Below are 23102 nucleotides of genomic sequence, written 5' to 3'. Positions count from 1 at the left end.
GTTATCTGGTCTTGAAACCTGTTTTGAAATAGTCATAAATTGTAAAAGCTAAATAATAATAAATAAATAAATAAAAATTATTTAGACAAATTTTGCATTAAAAAAAAGCTATATTCGCGTCTAAAATGGAATTCCCCATGCTCCACATTTTACCTAGGTATACATATATGTGTGAAGTACACACGCTTCTACGAAGCCAAATCCACTGTTTTCGTACATTTTCATCTCTCGGAAATCTAAAATACCTAACAGTTCCTCCTTTAGTCTTACGGTTGTAGTTATTGCATCCGAACACAGCACCAGCCATTTTGAAGAAAACTCTCAGTAAAGAAAGAAACGTCTTTTTGTTAACGAGAGACAAAGATTCACTGCCAGATGTAGCGGGCGAAATCTCGAGTTGCTCACCAGTTGACGTCACAGCGGCCCCGGGGATGCGCATGAGCCTACCATGTCTCTTAGTATCATGGTTCCTCCCCTGCGATACGAGAAGCCACCCTCGCTCCTCCGTGCACATAGCCCGAACTATTCTGCCGCCTCGTTTCACGGCAGCTTGGCTCCAGACAACTGCACTTTGGCCAGATCATGTAGCTGGACTTCGGCCGCGGATGCCTGCACAGTGTTGCCAGTGCACCGTTGAAACGCCGGATTCGCGATACTGTTCTTGGTTGGGTCAGTCGGAGTTAGGATTATTCATTTCTTGTTCGAAACAGCGTTGGCCAAGCCTCTAGCTTCACGAAATTGCAAATTCAGCATTCACACACCTCTTACATTCACACGTCTTTTGCAAGTGGACCCCGACCAGGTGCTCTGAACGACATTCCTACATAGGTTCGTCGTTCGTGGCTCACATTTTTCCGCGCATCGAGATTGAGAGTACAAAAGTCCACACATATCCCTCCCACCTTCCCCAGAAGCTTTCCGTGGTAGGAAAGGACATCAGTCCGTCAAGTTATTTTTTTTTCGCCCAGGCCAATGTCGTTTGGTTTCTTTTCACCATCCCATCCAAAGGTACTTTTTGGTTAACCCCAACGAATCTCCCAACCGTCGGCGTTACATCTTAACATCATATTTTCCTTCGTCTATGTTGTGAGCTAGCAAGCACTTCCTGGAAATCGAAATAGTTGTCTACATCTCTAATTATAACGTCGCTTGAAAAGGTACCCCTTGACTTAACCGCGACGTATCTTAATAATAATAATATTTTACGCCGCCGTGTTGGCCTATATGGTATTTCACTTACTCCATACACAAGACCTATCTTTATCTAACATAAAGTAATGAATTTACGAAACCCAACGAGCACGTAAATTGTTCTTCTCCTTTTTCAAAGCAATTAGAATTAAACAAAACGCATGTACTACGAAATAGGCCCCCAAGGATGGTCGAGACGGATAACTCCTCTCTAACTTCGAATGACATAATTTTTCATTGTTTTTCTATTTCCCCAGTAACATGTCTAATTTTTACGCCATCTCTGAATGTAGTTATCAAATGCACGGCGAGTATCAGAGATCCCAATTTAAATCTTCCCAGTTTACCAAGGAAACCAGAATAGGTACCGCCGAGTCTTCAATGTGATAAGAACGCATATAACCAAAGTCTGATGTACAAATAGCACTTTTTGCAGTGGGTAATCGAGATGCCTAGCCTTGTGCAATTTATTGCCAGAATTTTCCGATTCTTTGGTTCATTTTTTTATACAAGTTTATTATCTGCCTCTCCTTTGAAAAGCGGTCGCTTATTTTATCTATTTTGATTCTCAGCAAATTAAATTTAATATCTGTAATTTATATATTTAACATATGCCTTCAATTTAGCGACACTAAATTCTCGAGTTTTAGACCAACGTTATAGGGCTATATTCCCTCATAGTTTTTTGTAAAGGGGCATCACCTTATATTTTCCCTCGTTTATTGTGTATGCCACGCACCTCCACCACATCTAAAGACCAAATATTTGGGGGATCGTTGATAGGCTATGACAGCCTTTGGCCACTCGCTTGCTAAGCGAGAGGAACATAAAGGGTAAATGAAGCACTAAACACAATTTCTTATAAAAACACTTCTATCGACTGGAGAGGTAGGGTGAGGATAGACATAAGGAATGTTCGTTTACCTGTAGTTCTGCTGCAATCTCTACTCTGCTGGTCCTTGTTCCGATGTGGCCCTACTCTGTAATAAAACGGATGAGGGAGCAACTCCGAGCTCCAAACTCTGTACTTTCGTAGACTGATATTCTAAACGATAAACTTTAACTTCCCAATCATTTGTTCGCTCCTTTTTCTAAACTTATGACAATTGTGGAGCTCTCTCACGATAACTGGATTCAATGTAAACTGAAAGTCGATAGAAACGGAGTCCTTTTGTAACTACTTCATCTGACGGAAAACGGAAGACAAGTAAGAATGAGATTTTTTCTCGTGACCTATTTAAACGAAATTCGAACTATAGGCCGTTAAGACGGTTGACTCGATCCCGTCCTTTGGCAACGGTGAATCAGAGGAAAAATGCTGATTTCCTGATTTTCAAACTGTGTCGGCCTAATACAATGTCAGCGATTGTTTTCCAACTTCGCTGAAGGCTGCTGTTGTAATTAGATTTTAAGAAGCTCTTTTTCAATGCTTCAGCGGGACCCTTTTTATAACATGATTAGCTTATTTATTTATGATGCCCAGGTCCTAGGTTCGACTCACGCCTGCGGCTTGATACGATACAGCAAAACTAGTTGCAGATTCGAACTCTGGAGGTCAAAATCTATAATCCTCTTTAATGTAGGAAACAGAAAAATACGAGAGTAAAAATTTGTTGCACAGTGTAATCCAACAGTAAGTGTACCACATATATAGTCACAGATTATCTGTTATTTTTTCACAAATCCATCTTTTTCATTACATTTTTATCAATTTTTAGTTCAGGAAATTTTGATGCTGAATGAATAAAATATCAGACATTTAATGCATTTCAAAAATTACCTAATGACAATAATTTTAATACAGAGATATTCATATGTACCTAGGTTAGTACACTTGTTAGATGACAAAGTGTCTTTTATCCTTTTAGTCATTTTTCATTCCATTTTTAAATCTTTTTATATCTTTTTAATGTGACTTCATTGGATAACCGTGAAGAAGGATCCGGCAATGGACCTGAAATGTCATCTGCAGAAAGAATTTTATGAGCCACAAGTAAAAACAATCTGTATTTTATCTTCAATGTTAGCAACTGTGGTTATGCAAACATTTTATAAATTATTTATTAGATATACTCTATCTCTGGAATCTGTGGAGCAAGGCTGCACATAATGGAAGCGAAAGGGAGAAATTGAGTTGGTGGAGCAAAGCACTGTGTGCTGCTGCAAATGGCTGGTCACTTCCCCTTTCACGAGTTCATTGGTCAAGCCCTCTTGAGTCACTTCTTCAGCAGAAACTTGTTTACGTTCACTCCCCCCAGAGATTCCCAGAACAGACTGAAGAAGAAAATAAATGGGCAAAGAAACATTAATCCTCAAGCCGCCAAATATCTACATATTTATCCACATGTATTTGTATTATGAGCAAAGCAAAAAAAAAAATAATAATAATTTTTCATTTTCAGAAAAGCAAACATTCTATTACTGACATTTAATATGTACACAGTGAAACTTCTCCTAACCAACTTTTCTAAATAATGGACAGACATTCACAATAACGAACATGGGCACTGAAAAACTATACTCCAGGGCCAATTTATAACTTACAAAAAACAGAAAGGCTAAGAAATAAAATATCAATGTTTGGAATTAAGAAATAACAGTAACAATATTCAAAATGTCTATTATTGCACACCGTTACATACATTATGTAAGTATTGGCCTTCAAGAATGCTTAAGTGTTGCAACTCTTTGTTTTAAAAGTTCATACTACTTAAGTAGTTCGTGGCTTTTGTGTTACAAAGATGCAGAAAGTGTAAAAATTACAAGAAAGAGAAGCTCAAGATTTCAAACCAAAGCCACAAACAATGCATGTCATTTCAAAATTTCACCAATCAAATGCAAGTTTGTGTAGCCTGTCATGCCGCTATGGTGGAAAGGTTGCTATTGATTGATTCACTTCCAAGTGACATGTGTTGTTCATCACTTTGGTGTGAAATCTCCCATTAGTGCTTGCCATGACTGTACTGTGCGTTGTGAGTAACATTTAGATCTGTGATAGTTTAAGTAACAACAATGTTATAAATGGACTGAAAATCAAAACTGTCTATCAAGCACTTTTTCCCCAAGACCCCTGGTTTGAATGTTTAATGATTTTTTTGTGTTCGAAGAAAATATCAGATTTAAAATCAAACAGATTTATCCAAAATAGTTAATTGAGAGAATATTTTGTCACATTGTAATTATATTTAAAAAAAAGAAAGAAAAATGTGTGTGTGACGAATTTTGTTCGTGAAACTTAGAACAAATTCAAAACTTTTATGTTCATAAAATAAGAATGCTTAGCCTTTCCATATGTTAAGTATAGATTTCATTAATAGAATAATTAGCATTCACAGGGCTGATGCAACCACCCAATTTCTCAGTGCATACCTATTAAAAAAATCAACCTTTTTTAAAAAAAAGATCTAAAAATAATAAATAATAAGTAATAATGATGAATAACTGCACTGTTCTACCATTCCAATATGTCATCATTCTTTCACATGTGCGTAAGGGAACAAAAAGAACTAAAATACCATCTGCCGGCCGCCATTAGCACATCGAGCTATGACACCAGGGGTGCCAGGTTCGAATCCTGGCCAGGGCATGGATATTTGTGGTGTCTTTTCATCAATTTCATCATATCATCACTCATTCACATCTTTGCAAATTAGCCAAAAGTGGCACAAAAAGCGAAGTAAAATAAAGCAAATTAATCAAATTAAAATACCATCTGCAATTTTGAAGGAATGACGTGATAAATTCTGCCTCGTAGTACTGGGACAGGTGTATCCCAACTACCCTTAAGAAGTTTACAATGGCTGGGATTACTGCTGTTCCAGCCATCCTCAAAAGATTTACCATCTCAGGACCACCATTACCACCTCCACGTGGTAGCAATTAACACGTTTTTTCAGTGTCCCTAAATTTTAGTTTTGTTCAATTTTTCATATTTTCCATTTTTTTAAATTCTGGGATGGGCATTATATGTCCTCAAAGAGTGTTCTTTTGTTTTGTTTCCGTGCAAATTTGGTCCATCCAGCGAACAAGGTTTGATGCGAGATTTCCGAAATTTCTTATATAAGCTGGCAACTGCTTTGTTTATACATTGTTGTTATATTTCCAAGAAGTATCAGCCTACTTTCAACATAACTTTGCATGGTTGCATAATACATTTTTTCATTCCTTTGGTCTATTGTGGTGGCCAAAGGGACATGCCAAACACAAATTTTCTTGGTCAAATTTTCACTTTCTTCTTCTCTTACTTCTTTCACTTTGATTATTGGGAGGTACAACATATGAATTTTACCTCTCTAAGAAGCCCTCTTATCCTGGTAAAAAAAAAAAATCTATGACAATTAGTCCTTAAGCTATGATGTTTTCCGTACATCACAGCAAGTTTGAAAAGTAAGTGTCCAAGAAGTTCCCATCCCATGAGGCGAGTGGCAGCGATTAGGGGGCAGTTGCCCCTGCACTGTGGGTTCTTGATGATAAGCCTAGTCTACCAAGAAAAATTAAACTGTTCTTGCCCATCCCCCCCCCCCCTCAGTTCTGGCAGCCAATTGCTGCTACTGCACAAAGACTAACAGGCAGGAGAGGCTCCCTACCACTAAAGGTTCAATTGAATGTTACTCAATGTAATTTAATATTTTAATTATAATTATACAAAATACATGTGTTTCTCAACAATATTAATACTTTGGTTGTAAATTACACATCATACAAAAATACAAAAGTTTACTAATGTAACAGTCGATGGACGGAATTTGAAATATTACAGCTCTTACAAAAATCTACACAAGTATTCATTCACATTTGTCTTGGTATATTTTCCAACACTAATAAAGCAAACATTAATTTGTGCTCTTGATATTTTAGAATAACAAACCTCCAAGAAGTGGATTTCCATGTCTTGCAATGTACAATATCCATAAAAATGTGTAAGCTGTCTCAAAATTGGCTGGCACTGACAATATCTATATATCAATCTTGTTTCCGTTTACACAAACACTTCCTATGTACTGTGTACAGAAATTTTTCTACTTCACAATTAAGTTTCAGATATATCCACAAAAAAATTCTAAGACATTAATATGGATGTAAAGATTGAGAGAGAAATAATTTCAAATGCCACTTAATGGTAGTTTGTATCAATGACATAGGAATTGGATGGTGTATTTCATTTAGCCAAGAATAGGATTCTACACCTGACCTTATTTCAACTTACGCCATTTTAAACTTGTAAACCAAATTGTATCTACACAGACACACAGTCTTGACTTGTAGTCACTGGGTCATTCCATGTTAAATCAACCATGACATCTCGGATATTGATAATTTTTGGTACCAGTAAAGTTGACGAAAACTGCCGAATTTCAGATTTTCTCGGCTCTTACTATTTGAGTTATTGACTTTCAAAAAACCAAAAATATCAAAATTTGACGACAGAAAATCGATGTGTTATTGAAATTGCACATGTATCAAAAGGATTTACAATTACTGCCAACTCTTCATTGGTGCAAGAAGTTTCAGGTAGAAGCTTTTTTATTACGGAGATAAAACAAGAGCTACAAACACAAGTTGAAGAAAATCGAATTAAAATACCAAGTAGGAAACTATTAAATAGACTGAGATCTATAACTGCAAATTCCCATCTACGTACATATATTCAGAAACATTAATCATTTCTCAAGTAATCTGGAGTAATACTATTGTCATATTTCAAAAATACAATCGAATTAAAATACCAAGTAGGAAACTATTAAATAGACTGAGATCTATAACTGCAAATTCCTATCTACGTACATATATTCAGAAACATTAATCATTTCTCAAGTAATCTGGAGTAATACTATTGTCATATTTCAAAAATACAATTTTTGCAGCAATGATGCAATACACAAAAATCATCATTTACGGAATGAAATATTATTACATAAATAAAATACATAAATGTTTTATGCCAATTAGAACTTGTTACAGTTGTGAATATTTTTCAAAATTATATTTTGATAACTTACTTTCCCTTTTATTATGAGATATTTAACTATGTTAAACTACATCAACATAACATTATTCAGTAAAGAATAGTGCAGAAATTTAATGGTTACTTATTAGTCAGCACTTAAGCACTTCAAGTAAGAGAATTAAATTGTCCTGAATGATTATTCTGAGCCATGACGACGTATATAATAAAATTTGGAATGTAATGGTAAAGAATACATTCAAATATAAACATTCAATTTTGCTTTATGTTTACACAACTTACCAACAGTTATGTGCAGAAGCATACTAATTGTTCACGCTTGATTGTAAATATTATGAATTGAGCATGCTCTTCTTACTTAAACATCTTTGAGAGTCATATATATATTGCCTTTATGTATGTGTAAATAATGTGTAAGAGCATTATGTTTCCTTGTACAGCCTTCATACTGAAAACAGGTATTTAAGAATTTGCTTCCAGATGTTGCTATGCCCAAGGAAAGTGGAGAAAACTGCCAGCATGTGCAGACTTGTCTCAGGAAAACTGTGTGGACTATGACCAAGAAAAAGTCACATGAAACAATATGAAATATGAAACCTATGTTTCTCACTTGGTAATATGATGGATGGCAGCAGAATATTCTCTTCATTTCTCTTCTTTATCAGTTCATTACCACACTGAAATTGATTTGAAAGAGACAAATAAGAACCTTACACCAATTACTATACTACCTACTGTCACTCACAAGTTCTTCTTTTCTTCTTTTTATTATTATTATTATTATTATTATTACATATATATATACTGGCTAGAATAGATTTTGCAGGACTGCAACTAAGTACTGAATCTCTGTGGAAACTTATCATCCACATTCACTCCAATGTGGCATACTTTTCATATTGCAAACATTTAGAGTTTCAGTGTTACATTCTTCCAACAATGGACAAATAGTGGCAGTACTCTGTTTTCTTAGCATACATAACGTAAACATAAATACTGTATTTACACATGTATGATGCACGTGCATGTATAATGCACACCCTGGTTTCTTATGGGGAAAAGTGACAACCATTATATCTCTTATATGCTGGACAAAGAAAACCGGACACTTTAATATTTGACATCTGAATTGCAATTACTTATGAATTACGCTCTCAGTTTGGTAGTTTTCTGTAACTTTCGTTTTTGTTCTAATTTAACTTATTAATGTATGTAGAACATCCTCAAAGTTTGTTTTCTGTTGAATATATTTCCAATAATTTAGTTAGCCTTCGAATCAGAATGTATGCGTTATCACAAAAAATGCAAGTGTCCGGTTTTTTTTGTCCAGCAGTATATAATGCGCAGTATAATCCACTTTCAAGAAATAGCTTACTTAGTTGTAGGTCGTAAAGCTAATGCTATGCTGATCAAGAGTGAATGACATCATACCTATTCAATGAATCACCTGTTTGCTATGTGGACCAAGAGAAGAATATCACTTGTGTATGCCAAGAGACACCAACCCACAGCAACTCCACCCTTTCCCTCCACTGTGTTTACCATCCCAAAGCTTTCACTCTTTAACCACCTTATTTATTCTATAATAGTAGACAGCGAGATCAAAATTACATTATGGATTTGCAGTGCTCAGGAAGTTATTTTCTATTATTTCTTGCCCAACAAATACTACTAATACATATCCCATGTGACGGGAGGTGCATTCTTGAATTCCGCCAGAATGGCACTGCTATTCTTGGTGTTACAGAACATTACATTATAAAGTGAAAATCGTGGGAAATAGCCTTCAAACTTTTATGTGGTTTTCCTCATTCCTTCTTTACTTTTTCTAAGAAAAACTTCAAAAAATTTACTTTTTCCGTGACTAACTTGACTAACTAACTAACTAACTTGACTAACTAACATTTATTCGAGGCACATTCAGGACCCTTAAAGTAGCAGTTAGCAGAACCAGATTTCTTCAATTGAGGCATTTATACACTGCATATATATAATATTATTTGGCCAGTAATACATTTTAATTATTAATTTCTTTTTCCTTATCTTTTCTTTCATCTGAAGTACCATAAAAATCAGAACGTTCCTTCATTTTGTGATGAAATTATTTCAACCGTATTTCACATTAGTATCAATATCTTGAATGTAATACTGTTGCCATATTCAGGAACTGCAGGATTTAAGCTTTACAACGATATATAACATGATAGGGTTCTGTGAACATGAAAAATCAATGCAAGTGTGACAAAATCACGGAATGACCCTGTATGGTTTCATGTTGGCTGTTCAAATGATTCCATGCATAATACACACCCACAGTTTTTGGGGGCAAAAATTTTGGAAAAAAAGTGCTTATTATACATGAGCAAATACGGTAAGTTGTTTAATTACTATAGTTGGCATCAGAAAAATCATTATAGCTTTTCACGTAATCCTACAGTACGCATAAGAAACAATATATAAAAATAATTCAAAATTTGTAACAGGTGAAACAAATATTAATTACTGTAAAATTTTACGGTATAGGACACATACACAGAGCTTACTTTCTCCACATATAAAGGTAATAATAGTATAGCATTTTCATGCACTTCAAATATACTGGTAACAGATCTATGGGACTGCACAGCCGTAAGGGGCATGCAGTGCTTCATTCATTAACTTCAGAAGTTAACAAATTTCTTAATGTGGCATTATAAGAAAGAAGTACAAAGTGGACAATCAGATCTTGTAACACCTGCAATCAGAGATTTTCATTTTTACTATTAATATTGCTACATTTGTGCACATCTCATTACTGATTTATAACTCATTACCATTTATAACTGACTGTTATAATTTTAGTACACTGTTGTGTTAACATGAATGTGAACCCTCAAGAACAACTACCAACTGCATGACATTTATATATTTACTATATCACATGTAGACACAATAGATCAGTATGGAATTAGTGCTCTCATTATAAAATAATAATAATAACATTAAATGGAGAAAAATCATTAATTTGAAAAAAGTTTACATGCATGAAGGAAGGGAGAGAGCAGATATCCAATGAATAGAAGTTTGCTGAATTGTGCACAACTTGCAAACAGATTCACAACAAATGAAAACCCTTTTCGTCCCTTGCATATGAGACTGGACATAGCAATTAATAACAACAGTCAACATCATTTTGAATTATCATTATGTTGGTTACATTAAATCACATGATCATGTACATTATTTCATTCATTTACAGTGAATGAAATTTCTTGAAGCTCCCTTATGATATTTTAGATATTAAAATGTGGAAATTCTGATAAACCTTTTCATTCAAGCTTGATTTAGACAGATTCTGTATGATATAATCCTGAGGTAAATTTACAAATGTCATATTATCCACAAATTCCAACAAGTACATAAACTGTAAACAAGAGTAGATTAAGAACATGCAATTTCATTGGTGCACATTGATGTGTGATTGTCTCCTTTGCAGTGTACAATGTACATTAATCCCTATACAAGATCAGAGCCTTATTAGAGAAATAACTGACCATTACAATTCTGACAATTTGGCAGTGAATGAAAACTCCTCTGTGCATATGTAATATTGGTAAAATCTACACTTCAAAATCAGTACATAAAGTGAAAAAATGACAAAACTTGAGTTCATTGGTAATAACAAGTTATGAAATAATTTTTAAAATTTGATATGAACTCTCGAACATATCAAAGACAAAAATGCACACAGTTGAGATGAAGTTTCTAAATCCATAGTGTCATATATTTTATCCTCAAAATTAAATCATTCTAAAAATATGTACTAAAAAAATGAACACTTCTAAAAAAATATGAATGTACTAAAACTATAAAATAAAAAGAAAAATGAAACATTACAGCTAGAAAATTACTTCATTTTTACATATTTTGAAGCCAACATCACAGCTTCAAATATCTTGCCATCACATAACTGGTGCAGTAGATACTGTACTGTGTGGCGTTGTAGGTCGTGAACCTGCCAGTGAAGCATTGAGTGAAGTCATTGTTCCCATCTGAAGAAGATAAAAGGAACATGGTTAATATCCAGTGGCAATGAAACATAATGTATGAAAGACCAATTAGTTGTATATGTTCATGCAATAAAAATTAATTGATGTAAAATTGTGTCAATAGAAGCATTTTTCTAGGGAGGGAAACAACTTACAAATGTTTCCATCAGTGGAAATTTGTTAAAAAATAAAGACAAAAGAACAGTTTCACAATTTTACATATTACATTACTAAATTATGACGACCAGGGAAACATTGCACATTCCTGACCAAATATATATGCAAGTGCAAAATGCATTTTTAAAACAGCAAGATTCTTCCAAACACATGTGCAATGTCTTGTAACTCTGATGACTTATGCAAATCTTAGCCACTATTGTTAACTTTGTGCCTTTATTCCACCATAGTAAGTGAATATTGTGAACAAACTCCTCTTACTCGATTTTTCCATGGTTTTCAATTATGAGTTTCCTTCATGCATATAATGAAAAGCAAACACGAAGTTTCAACACAATTTGAAAAAGACCTTAATAATCAGAAATATTATGGTGAATATAACTGTACTGAACCCTCCAAACAAGAAGATATATGGTTTACATACCATTCATTTGGTCGTAGTGCTGCTCAAATGTGGCCCATGTAGTGGGTGGAAGCATGCTGCTTGCCGTCGACATCAAATGCACATATGACCTCACTTAAAGGTCATTTTCTAGCTTTCTAAGCTGAGGTTTCACTTTAGCAAGCAAACTGTGAAAAACTCCAGTATAGTGCTAACTCTGATCAACAACATGTTACCAAGAACAGATGAATGGTGATGAAATGTAGTGAATGCCATTATTAGCTTTCATACAAGTGAAGAAAGTCATGTTGAAGAAAGATTTATATTTGCTTCTTTGTAATTTGCTGTGATAAATGATAAACTGATGTGTGTTGAAAATGAACATGTTATTACAGGGTTGCTACGATTTTTTGATTATGAAATTCCCTGACATTTCCACGTTTTCCAGTCCAAAAATGATTCTCTTCCAGAACTGTTTATTATATGATTTTTGTTTTGAACCTTGTATTTTACAATTAAATATACAGGCCCGTTAATTATTATAAATATTCAATTTTACTACAACTTCATTCTACACACAAAAACAGGTGAAAATTCGGAGAACAATCTGCATCAAACATGTTGGGTGCTATAATCATTTGTGTCTAGCCTTCAGGTTAAGGTAACAGAAGTCATTATTTCACCATAACAAAGTGATCTAAAAACAACAGAAAACGTTCATAATCAACATTATATAAATAAGAAAATATATATTTTTATTCAATAAAAAAAAATCCTACCACAAGGCCGGTTAAGATGAAAACTGAAGCTGTGCTTTAACATGAGATTTTTTTTTTTTTATATTATTAATTTCAGATTTCCAAATATTCAATTTCATCAAATCCCAATACAGGTATATAACAATGTAAATTTGCTATACTGTAAAAAAATATAAAAAATTCTTGACCACAAGCATAATTTATTGACTCTCGTGACTTACCTGTTGATTTCTTGACGGGTAGACACCCTGTTGTCAGTTTGTAAATTGAATTGAAACATATGTAATTTATTCATTAAACCCAGCAGTTGGCAATTATCCTACATTACGTTCATGGTAAGGCATGCTTACCAGCATGTGCATTCTGATAAGGACAAGCAGTATAGTATAGCTGTTACTTCACCACCATGGGGCATCAATTACCAACACAATGAGTATGGATATTATGCAATTGGGAGGCATAACGCACACATACATAAACTTACAAGTGGTGATAAAACAATGCACTCTTAGTTTAGCTGATGACACAAGGAAGTAATTTAAGTAATTTGTACGCTTCGTGTCACCATTTTTGTTATTAATACGTTGCCAAATAAACTAAGAGTGCATTTTTTTTTATCATCACCTGTAAGTTTAGACCCACCCGTTACTTACATGTGATTGTTATTTGGCAAAAACTTTTTTTTTCAGCGAACCACTTATTTGTTAGCTATCAGAAAACGCTGAAATAAGTGCCATACAATGAGCAGTTTTTTCTCAATTCATCTTTTTATGTGGAAAATTGTCATTTTTTTAAAAAAACAATAGAAATTCGATTATCTCGAGAACTACTAATTTTCGGATGGGGTATCATATGGTCAAATTTATTGCAAATTGTCTCTACTTTAACCCCTTTCAGGGAATACATCTAATTACCAGTCACCCTGTATATGCAAAAACACCACCTTACATCATCAACAATGTTAAATAAGATGTGCAAACAGAAAAGAATTTCTTACCCTCAGATGAGCCAGATCTTCAAGTTTTGTGAGGTCACTCAGTTCTAAGAACAATGAATACACCAACACAAGACCAAAACAATTTATGGCTGTAAACAGGATCCACAGGAGGCACATAGTAACATTGTATCCAAATATCATATCATTCACAATCGAGGCAAAAACAAAGGAAAATAATCGCCATCCTGTAAATATTGCCATACAATACAGCCAAGGAATAACTTTCTTCTCATATTCCTGAAATTGAAGCAATTTTTTTGTTTTAAATGTAAGTATAGTTTATCAGTAACTCAAGAGACATTTTTACTAAATTTTCAATCAGCTATTACAAATCTCATGTAGTTTCACAATTCAGCAGAATTTGTTTGGAAAGACAACTGGGAACCTACTTGAAAAGAAGAGGTAGGCTCTAGTGTAAAAAGTCTGATAACAGCAGCAATGGGATTTCAACCAATGGGAAGCTGCTTGGCACAATTTATTTTATTAGCTTATAGAAAGTTTTTTCTGACCAACATATGAATTAACATTTTCATAATTCAAACACTAAAATATTTCTTCCCAAAGAAAGGAATCATATCCTTCTGAAAAGATTAAAACATCATGACAGTAAGTAAAACTCAATCCCTACCCTGAGGGACAAATGTTGAAAAGTGAAACCTGACAATGTATGTACAATTGACTTTTAGAGTATTAATATGAGTAATGTATTCAATATTTTTTTTACGTTTGATCCATTATTTATGATTAAAAGACTATTGTACTAAAGCTGACACACAATTCAATAAAGACCTAAGAGATTTATGGAAGAAGGGAAATATGATTCCTAAGACCAGGACAAATTCAGTTCTTCTCTGCCTATAAAATGCAGTTGAATACAAAATAAATTCATCATCCATGATCAAAGAAAACATGAACCATACCACGGCCAACTTTATTGGAGGCCGGAGCCTTCAATTTGGCAACCCTGTAAACAGTGAAATCAGCAGGCCAATTTTACTCGGAAGAAACATTAGAGAATGAACTTACAGACATAAAAAAGTAATAATTTTATGTAGCCTATTCATCTCGTAATCACTTCATTTGCTTAAATTGTATTCGCTAGTGTATTCATAAGTAAAGCAGTATGTAATTAAGCTGTTAGAAAGATACATTACATTGTTTGTGCTGCATACCAGCATTTCACGGAGCATTCCATACTTTTCACATGTGGCGAATCATTAAATATAATAAATATCCAATATTGATGTCACTAATATTCTTAATTACCATGTGCAAAATAAATTAGTGACATTTAAGAGCTATAACCATGACATAGAGGCTTAAAACATGTGTACGCAAAAAGGAAATTCCACGCTCACGCTGAGAAAAGTTGTGTCCATGAGGCACCGGACACCACACGCTAAGTTTTTACTTGTATTAAGTACAAAGGTTAAATTACAACACTCAAACAAAAATTCAAGAAACAATACAAACTCAAACAAACCTCTTAAGAGCATAAAAGTGCTTAACCTAATAAAAACTGTAGAACAGAAAATCACTAATCCCTTCACTGTAACATATCTCCGCAAGATAAAAACTCTGTTGTTTCTAAACCATGCAAAATTATCTACTTTCTCGCAGGGAGTAGATAGTCACCAGCACTCGGCATTATTTTAGCCTTGTACAGTGGTGGAAAAAAGTTTTTCCCCATAAGACTTTAATGGCAGTAAATAATGCCGGAAGGGTAGGCAACACACATTGCACCTTTAGGTGATCAGGTGATTCTGTCTCTCTCAAGAGCAACTCGTCTTTCATGCAATAGCCAACAGACACAGGAAATGTAGGAAAGTCACGTGACTTGTCAGGTGGAATTTTGTTCATCAGAAAATCGGCTTTTCTCAAGCCAGGTCGCAGAACCAACAAGAGCTACACGTTATATCTCCGAAAATGATTTGCCTAAAATGTTGAACGAAACACAAACAATTCTTGCCTTAATTACATAGGCTACTATACTATATTTGCCACAGTAGCTCAGTCGTTAGGGTGTTTTATTACCATGCAAGAGATCTGGGTTCGATCACCAACGGGGGAGAATCGAGATTTTTTCCACCTATTCAAGCTGCTCCGGTGCCCACCCAGCATCGTATAAAGTGGGTACCTGGAGGAAAATCTGGGGGAAAGGGGGGGGGTAAGGCAGCAAGGGTCTTGGTGCTGATCACATCATCCTCACCTTCGGCCTGATGAAGGAAGCTTGGTGCCCTAACTCCACAAGGTAGCACTTTGCTTTTTAATTTACTATACATCCCGATTTTGTAAGAACAGAACTTCCCAATCTCTACGTGGGCTTTCTTCCGAATTCTGTAGGGACGTGAATAAGCTCCAATTTTTCTTGACACAATTTATACATGTTATATTTCCTTATACGAACAACAGCCGATATCCTTTGGTGCGTGTGTGTGTGTGTGTGTGTGTGTGTGTGTGTGAGGGGGGGGGGGGTTATAATCCAAACATGTGAGGTGATCCTTTTCGCACTACTCCATTCTCAGAAATAAATCTCAATTCCACACACTGAAAATGTAGCACTTTCTACATCTAAGCATGCAAATATCTAGTAGCAAAGTAATGTGTGGCAAGAGAAAAATTATATAGCATTCCTGATGGTGCAGTAGTTGCAGAGTGGCCTTGTAATCAAGGAGTCCCACTCACAAATTACACCCATACGCACAATGGGATTCGAACCCAGGACATCAGACATCGTAGCACACTGTGCTAACCACTCCGTCACGCACGGAATTCTTATAGCCCTAATCGTTCCACAAGCATGTTTTCTATCTTTAACTACACACGAACCATAAAGAACAATCTAAACACTCTAACCTTAAAAAAACATATGCCTGTGAAAATGCAAAAGAATATTTTTCTTTAGGTAATGAAATATATTAGTGACAGAATGATGGAAGTAGAGGAACATCTCCAATGAAACAAACACTCATGCCTTCTGGATATTTGTATTTCCTGCCGAACAAGGTTCCGAGTTCGACCAAAATGGGTTCATTGTGTATGTTCATTCATGTCTTTAATGTAATCATAAATCCTCGTCATGAATAATTTAACTTCATAGGAAGAAAACTGAGATAATTACTAATAAAATCAATAACAAAACAAATTTGACCTTAAAGCTCTGGCTTTGCGCTACACATTCCATCATGGGGACTGACACTTTACGTAGGTGTAGACACGCTTCGTACAATTTGATGATATCGCGGTTACATAATGGATGTGCAGCCACTTAACTAAACCCCCAAAAATTCCCATTTTATTACTAAATTCTAAATTAGCATAATATCACATAGTTTACCTATTCATAATCTGTGCCGCTTTGGTGCACTTTGTGGATTGTTTCGTTGGTTTGGTTGTGTTAATTAATGTTGCATTAATCAACATCAGGTTAATCGCGGCAGGCACAGTGGAGGGAAAATGACAATGAAGCAGAACGAGGAGTCCCTTGGTTCCCGATTAATGAAACTTTGTCTACATGCAACTGAGTCGCTGCTTGAAATTGCTGAAAATGGCATTTATTAATTTCTTAATTTTGCTTATTTTATATTGATTTCTAGAACTTGTGTACACAAAGGCAATGAGGATGATTAATGAAGCTATGAAATGGATGATAGGACATGATGTTACACAAAATTCTAAGTAAAGACTAATGAATATCGATTCGTCTTATCATTTGTCAAGTAGTTGTTTTTAACTCCAATCTTTTTCAACGACAGCATGTGTGTTGTGCGATGATGATTCGACGGAAACCACCACTTCAATGACTCTAATGTCAGTAAAGAGAACATTTACTTACGAGTAGTTGTTGTTAAGAAATCAATTCCTGAAACTTTTTCTGGGGGTCTCACGGCACCCAACTGTTGTTTGTTATGGCTGGGCCTGGGGGTATGACTCACGCTGCTGTCAATACTCAATCGTTCTTGAGAAATCAGGTTCACCAGGCAAACCTAAATGGCAATTTTGTTACTTGGGTTGCATAGACAATAGGTTTTAAGATGTTACGATATCATAGGTCTCATGGCCCAAGAACTACTTTCTCTGACTGTACATACATGGACTATATGAAAAACAAAACAAATATTTGTACATATGCACATCGTAATTACATTGTACTGTCTGTTGAACAAAATCTTGGCAATTATGTTATAGACTGCTAAAATGAAGACGACGTACAGAAATATGTAGATAAAATTTATTTAAACTCTGAATGTATCACTCGTTCATGCTGGTTTATCACATCCACAACTACTTTGTACGTCTTACTTTTAGAACTTTAAGGCGAGTGTGCTAGATCTTCCAGCATTTAAATATGTAGTTGTTAAAGAGATTCGAATGTCATTCCAAAATGCTACCAAATAAAATAAGGGCAAACTACAGATTATTGTAAAGTTCCATACTGCGTATGAAATGCAAAGTTGGCCTTCTATTTTCTGCTTATTTCCAGTTATTTAACAGCAAATTTATATTTATATTGTTAATGTTTGTTTTCCACTTACATTGTAGTGTCAATCTTGTCCAGATTTGGAAAAAGATAAACATTTTACACAGATTCCCTTATTTCTTTAAGAGTCAGCATTAATTTTGCTATTCACGCCCATGCTATGTAGCTTCATGTTTAAGCCAGCGACACAGTTACCAAATTTAAGGATTCTGGCCTTTAATAAAGCTGGCCATGGTCATAAGGCATTAAAAATAGGTCTCACATTTCATTTCTACATCTGAAATAGTAGATGAAAGTTGATCCCCAACTACATGGTCAGTCATACAACCAGAGGTATTGCAGTTGGAAAGTATAGTGGAACAGAGGGTGATAAACAGGTTGGTTGTATTGGACTGGGGGCAAACTGAAAAGTTATTGGGTAACCTTGTTAAAACACCACTATGGATGATCACTGCTCAGCAGCAGCCATTAAAGGTGGTGTTAGGCTATTGGTATGAATGATGAATTAGGGCAACACTTGAGCTACAATTTCGTACAAATATTTTAGTGCAGTTAGTAGTGTTTTTTTAGTACTTAGGAGAGGGAAGGTCTGAAAAGAAGGTTACTCAACAACACTGTGACCATGATAACTGCTGTATATTTATAACTATTGGTAGTAGGACTGGTACTAAATAATCATTTTAGGTACTAAATAGTGTAAATTGAAAGATATTGAGATGAAATTTTTACATGGATTCTTTTGAGCATCAATCAAGAGTTGCATTTGAGTGTAAATGATTGGTTTCAATATGTTGAATTTTAAGATACTCTAACCTAATTTTGTAAAATACAATAAAAACCAAATTGATATGTTGTTCCACAATGACGATAATATGCGAACTGGTATAAAATGGGGATGAAAGATAATTAACATTTATATCTTTCTCACGATTTGAACCTAAATTTGGAATTACACTGCTTTTTCTTTTCAAGTAGATATGTGATTGTCCTCACAATGTTTTGTTAGCGTGTAAAATTTCCAGTTTTAATGAAACTGCATTCAAAAGAGTTAACTAAAAGTGAAAACAGACATCTATGTTAAATAGGGACATACTCTATGAAATACTAAATGAACCTTTGCTATAATTTAGAACATACACCATATTTATAATTTATTTTCTCAAAATGACTGAATTGCAAATTTTACGCAGACACTTTTTTGGAACATACTTGTAACTTAAGGTATTAAAATAGGAGAAAGACATATTCATTCCAGTCATTTTATACGATTGCAGTACAGATGTGCATCTACATATGGTAAGATAATGCTTTTAATCATTCATTTAATGGATTTATGCATCATGGTTGCCAGCAAGTAAGTCCAAGGTCACTTTCTTCAGGAGATGAAGTATTTTATTTTATTGGAAATGAGACAGTGAAAATTATATTTAACAGTCTTGTTCATGAAGTTTCTTTGGAATAATTAGTTTGACAAACTTTATTAGTGAAGTTGAAGCATTAATATTAAAGATAATTCTTAATTGTTTTATTTCCAGTTGGACTGTATTTCTGCAAGGCAGACAAGCAAGATAATATTTTGTTTCAACTACATTATTGGAAATGACTCATTATCAGGCATATTTTAAAAGGATCTCTACAAGTTTCTCTAACTTTCAGAGAATAGTGTAATACATGGCAGTTCTTATCGAGATGAAGAAGTATTGAAACGAGCCATAAAAACAAATTAACATGACACGTATTTGGAAACGACCTCTTCGCAAAAACGTATATTAAGCAGAACACAATATAATGACATCACTATTTGAAATTTTTATTACATCTTCCCAGGAAATATGAGGTACTTGCTTACAAGCTGCTTTCATTATTAGGTAAGGTAAGGTAAAGTTCATATAGCACCATGCCATGAAGGCACATTTAGGGGATGTGGGGATAGGACCCCACACATTCTCAATCTCGGACAGTTTGGAGATGATGTGACTGATCAGCACCATGCTTTGGCTGCCTTTACTCCCCCAAGGTTGACCCCAGGTACCTATTGATTTGAGCCTGGCTGAGCCCTGGAGACAAGGCTGGAAGAAATTTGACCTCAGATCACCCAGCCTGGAAATTTAACCTGGGTCTCCTGCACGGCAGTCAAGATGCCATACCAACTCTCTTTCATTATTATGAACTGTTTCATTCATTTATAAATTGAAAAGCATCTTATTTACTAGCTTCTCTCCATCATTTCTGGATCTTTTCATGTCTTTCCCACCTTTGTCTTTGACGATGAAAGCTTACTGCATGCAAGAGAGACATTTTAAGAAAGGAAACAGATTAAGTTAGACTTGGTGTAGATGTACAGTGAACATATTATGAAGGATGGAAACAATATAACTAAATAATAATAATATACAAAAAAAACATTCTACCCATGTTGCTAGTTCACTTGGCTGAAAGCTGTTCATTTCATACTGCATTGTTATCTGAGGATGTTTCAGATGCAAGTTGAATCATGTTGATGTTCAAACAAGATGGAATGTGGAACGTAGTTTCATTATAATGTAAAGTGTTATGTTGTTTGTGAGTTTTCTTAATAAATGCAGTTTATCTTCATAATGCATGTGTTTGCATTGCACATCATCACTGATTTGATAAAATTAAAAGTCTCACTGGAAAAGTTACAGTTATTGCTTTTCTTTTTTTACTGGGAAGAAAGGTTCCAGCACTATTCAAGTTGATTTGTTTGTCATAAAAACTAAATTGTTATGTTCATAAACGATCCAAGTGTATACACACACACACTTATGAATGTCTCCATTTAAAATAAAATGTTACTAGTTTTATCCTCACCTATAATAAGATGTCAGTATTGAGTACGCAGTGTTGCCAGCTTATGGAAAAAACTGAGGAAAATCAGGTCCTATGGACGCTGAATGAACGCTACTAGAAAGAGTAAGGTTCAAGGTTACTGTCAGTGTTGTCAACTCTTGCCTTACATATTTTCCCTAAGATATATATCTGTTGTATCTTTACTTTCCTGACATGCCTCATATATAATTTAATGATATTATTTTACAACTACTCACCTTCCTCAAGGCAATTATGAGCACGATGCTTGCAACAAACAAAGCTATTGCTGCAATGAGGGAAAATAATGCGAACATCACCAAAGCATTTCGAACTGCAAAGAATGATAAAAACATTTATTACTTAATTAACTATAAAAATGACATGCACATTATTTAATATTTCATTACATTAATGGTCTTCTCACAAAGGAGGTTGGTTGCACATAGTCTTCTTTCTTGTAGTCACCATCTCTGTTCTTAACAGTTTTTTGTTATTTTGAGACAAGAAGGTGGATTGCTTATTTTTCGATTTCAATGCAAAGATGTGCATGTAGGGGAGCATCATTTGCTCTTATGTTAACTGGAGATTTATCATTGTTATTTTTAATCCAAGTATATGGCTAGAATAATTTCGTACTATTAGTAAGTGAAAAGCAGCATGAAAGATACAAACTACTATCCAAACAAAAATTTTGAGTTCTTGGATCATAACTAGGAGGCGGATTTATATGGACTAAAAGGCTGAACTATGCATTAACCACAGGCAAAATATGCACTATAAATTTCAAAAAGATGTCCTAAAAATTGGGTATTATGATAAATATGTTACTTATGATTTCACCAATACCCTCCTATGCATGCCACTGTCTACACAATTTCAATTTGAAGAAATTCCCAATAGACCCATATTTCCAGCATAGTTAACTAATATGCAAGGCACGTCCAGAAAGTAAGTTCCTTTTGCAATTTATGCTGCAGCTGCAATACAATCACAAGAGTGCGCATGCACGCCGAGTAGTTGTACTCATTGGCAAGGCAGAGAAGTCAGTGTTAGAGAAGACAGAAGTGCAAAATCTTTGTAGTGGGTTGTGATAATGTTCAAGAAAATTGAAACACCTACCACGTGTGAAGTGCACTCAGTCATATGGTTTTTGAATGCATGGAATGTGTCAGTAGCTGAAATTCACCATCAAACTGGTGAAGTGTATGGTGAACAGATCATGAGTGCCTCAATTGTATGGAGATGGGTACGACAGTATAACAGATGGAACAATGTGCATGATGAGGAATTCAGTGGGCGATCGACCATCTCTGGTGACAGACGAATTAGACCATGCTGTGGAAGAGAAGATTAAAGAGAACAGACGATTCAACCTCATCACAAGTATAGCCCAGACCTTGCCCCATCTGATTTTCATATCTTTTTTGCACCTGAAAGCTTTCCTTGCTGGAAAGAGCTTCAAGGAAGAAGATGCTGTCAAACAAGCTGTTGCCACTTGGATATAAACAAAGGTGGAATCGTTCTTCAGTATGGGGATTCAAAATAGGGTGTCTCGTTATGATAAGTGTCTCAACAGGGATGGCTATTTGCATTGAAACATAGTCCAATGCCTGTACTTCAGTGTACAATAAAGTGTCTTGTTACATTATATTTTGTGTATTTTTAATTGGTCAACGGAACTTACTTTCTGGATGACCCTTGTAATCGCTCAACACGGATAATGATCACATATTGCGTTTCTGTCATCTGTATTTTTTTACGACTAAAAACTGTTTACAAAGCAGAAAATGATTACTAGATCTTGGGACTATTTATTGTCCAAAATAACAGGATCATCATGCACTAGTTGTTACAGCTAAACAACAGTAAAAATACCCCCCTTTAAACAGTCCCAAAAATTATGGTTGAACTAAACTGTTGCACAGGTTTACAAAGCCCTGAAATTCTGGCCCAAACCCAATGCACCAATTTCCTAATGTAATATTCTTATGCATAGGAAAGACATGGACAAAAAAGTGATAATAAAAAAAAACCAAAAAGAAGCCTATTTTTTCAATGTTGACATTGGATGCTACTGTGGATAAATAGTTATATTCTGAATTCCCCAAAAAATTCCGGAAATTTGAAGAATGAATTATGATAGCAACTCGATGCGACAGAAAAGGACTGGAAACACTGTACTTAGTCCTTGTCATGCTGTTCACAGCGTAATCATGCCCATGATGGACAGTGAGAAGTTGACGTGTGTGACAATAATAATGCATGTAAATTTTCATGTGAACCACAAGAAAT

At 34.8% G+C, this 23102-nt stretch overlaps 1 protein-coding gene across 2 annotated transcripts in view; it reads right to left on the bottom strand.

Annotated features, from left to right (window-relative positions):
- Positions 1 to 5806: 5806 nt before the first annotated feature.
- The window catches only part of pasi2 (Protein), an 83235-nt gene continuing 65939 nt past the window's right edge, over positions 5807 to 23102 (bottom strand). The window contains exons 4-7 of one of the 2 annotated variants that reach the window (XR_014441590.1): positions 21047 to 21141; positions 13499 to 13735; positions 11047 to 11187; positions 5807 to 7833 (exon numbers count right to left, since the gene is read on the bottom strand). Coding sequence is in view for 1 of the 2 variants with exons in the window: in XM_083120383.1 (XP_082976509.1) it covers positions 11098 to 11187; positions 13499 to 13735; positions 21047 to 21141 (422 nt within the window). In the remaining variant the exon portion in view is untranslated. Of the gene's footprint in view, positions 7834 to 7925; positions 11188 to 13498; positions 13736 to 21046; positions 21142 to 23102 lie in introns of those variants that run through there. The other variant, XM_083120383.1, reaches the window with a different exon arrangement.

Source organism: Lepisma saccharinum, chromosome 4 (genome assembly GCF_977018435.1).
Source record: "Lepisma saccharinum chromosome 4, izLepSacc3.1, whole genome shotgun sequence".
Taxonomy (NCBI): Eukaryota; Metazoa; Arthropoda; class Insecta; order Zygentoma; family Lepismatidae; genus Lepisma; species Lepisma saccharinum.
Note: the sequence above shows the minus strand (reverse complement) of the source record. Positions and strands in the feature narration are given on the sequence as shown.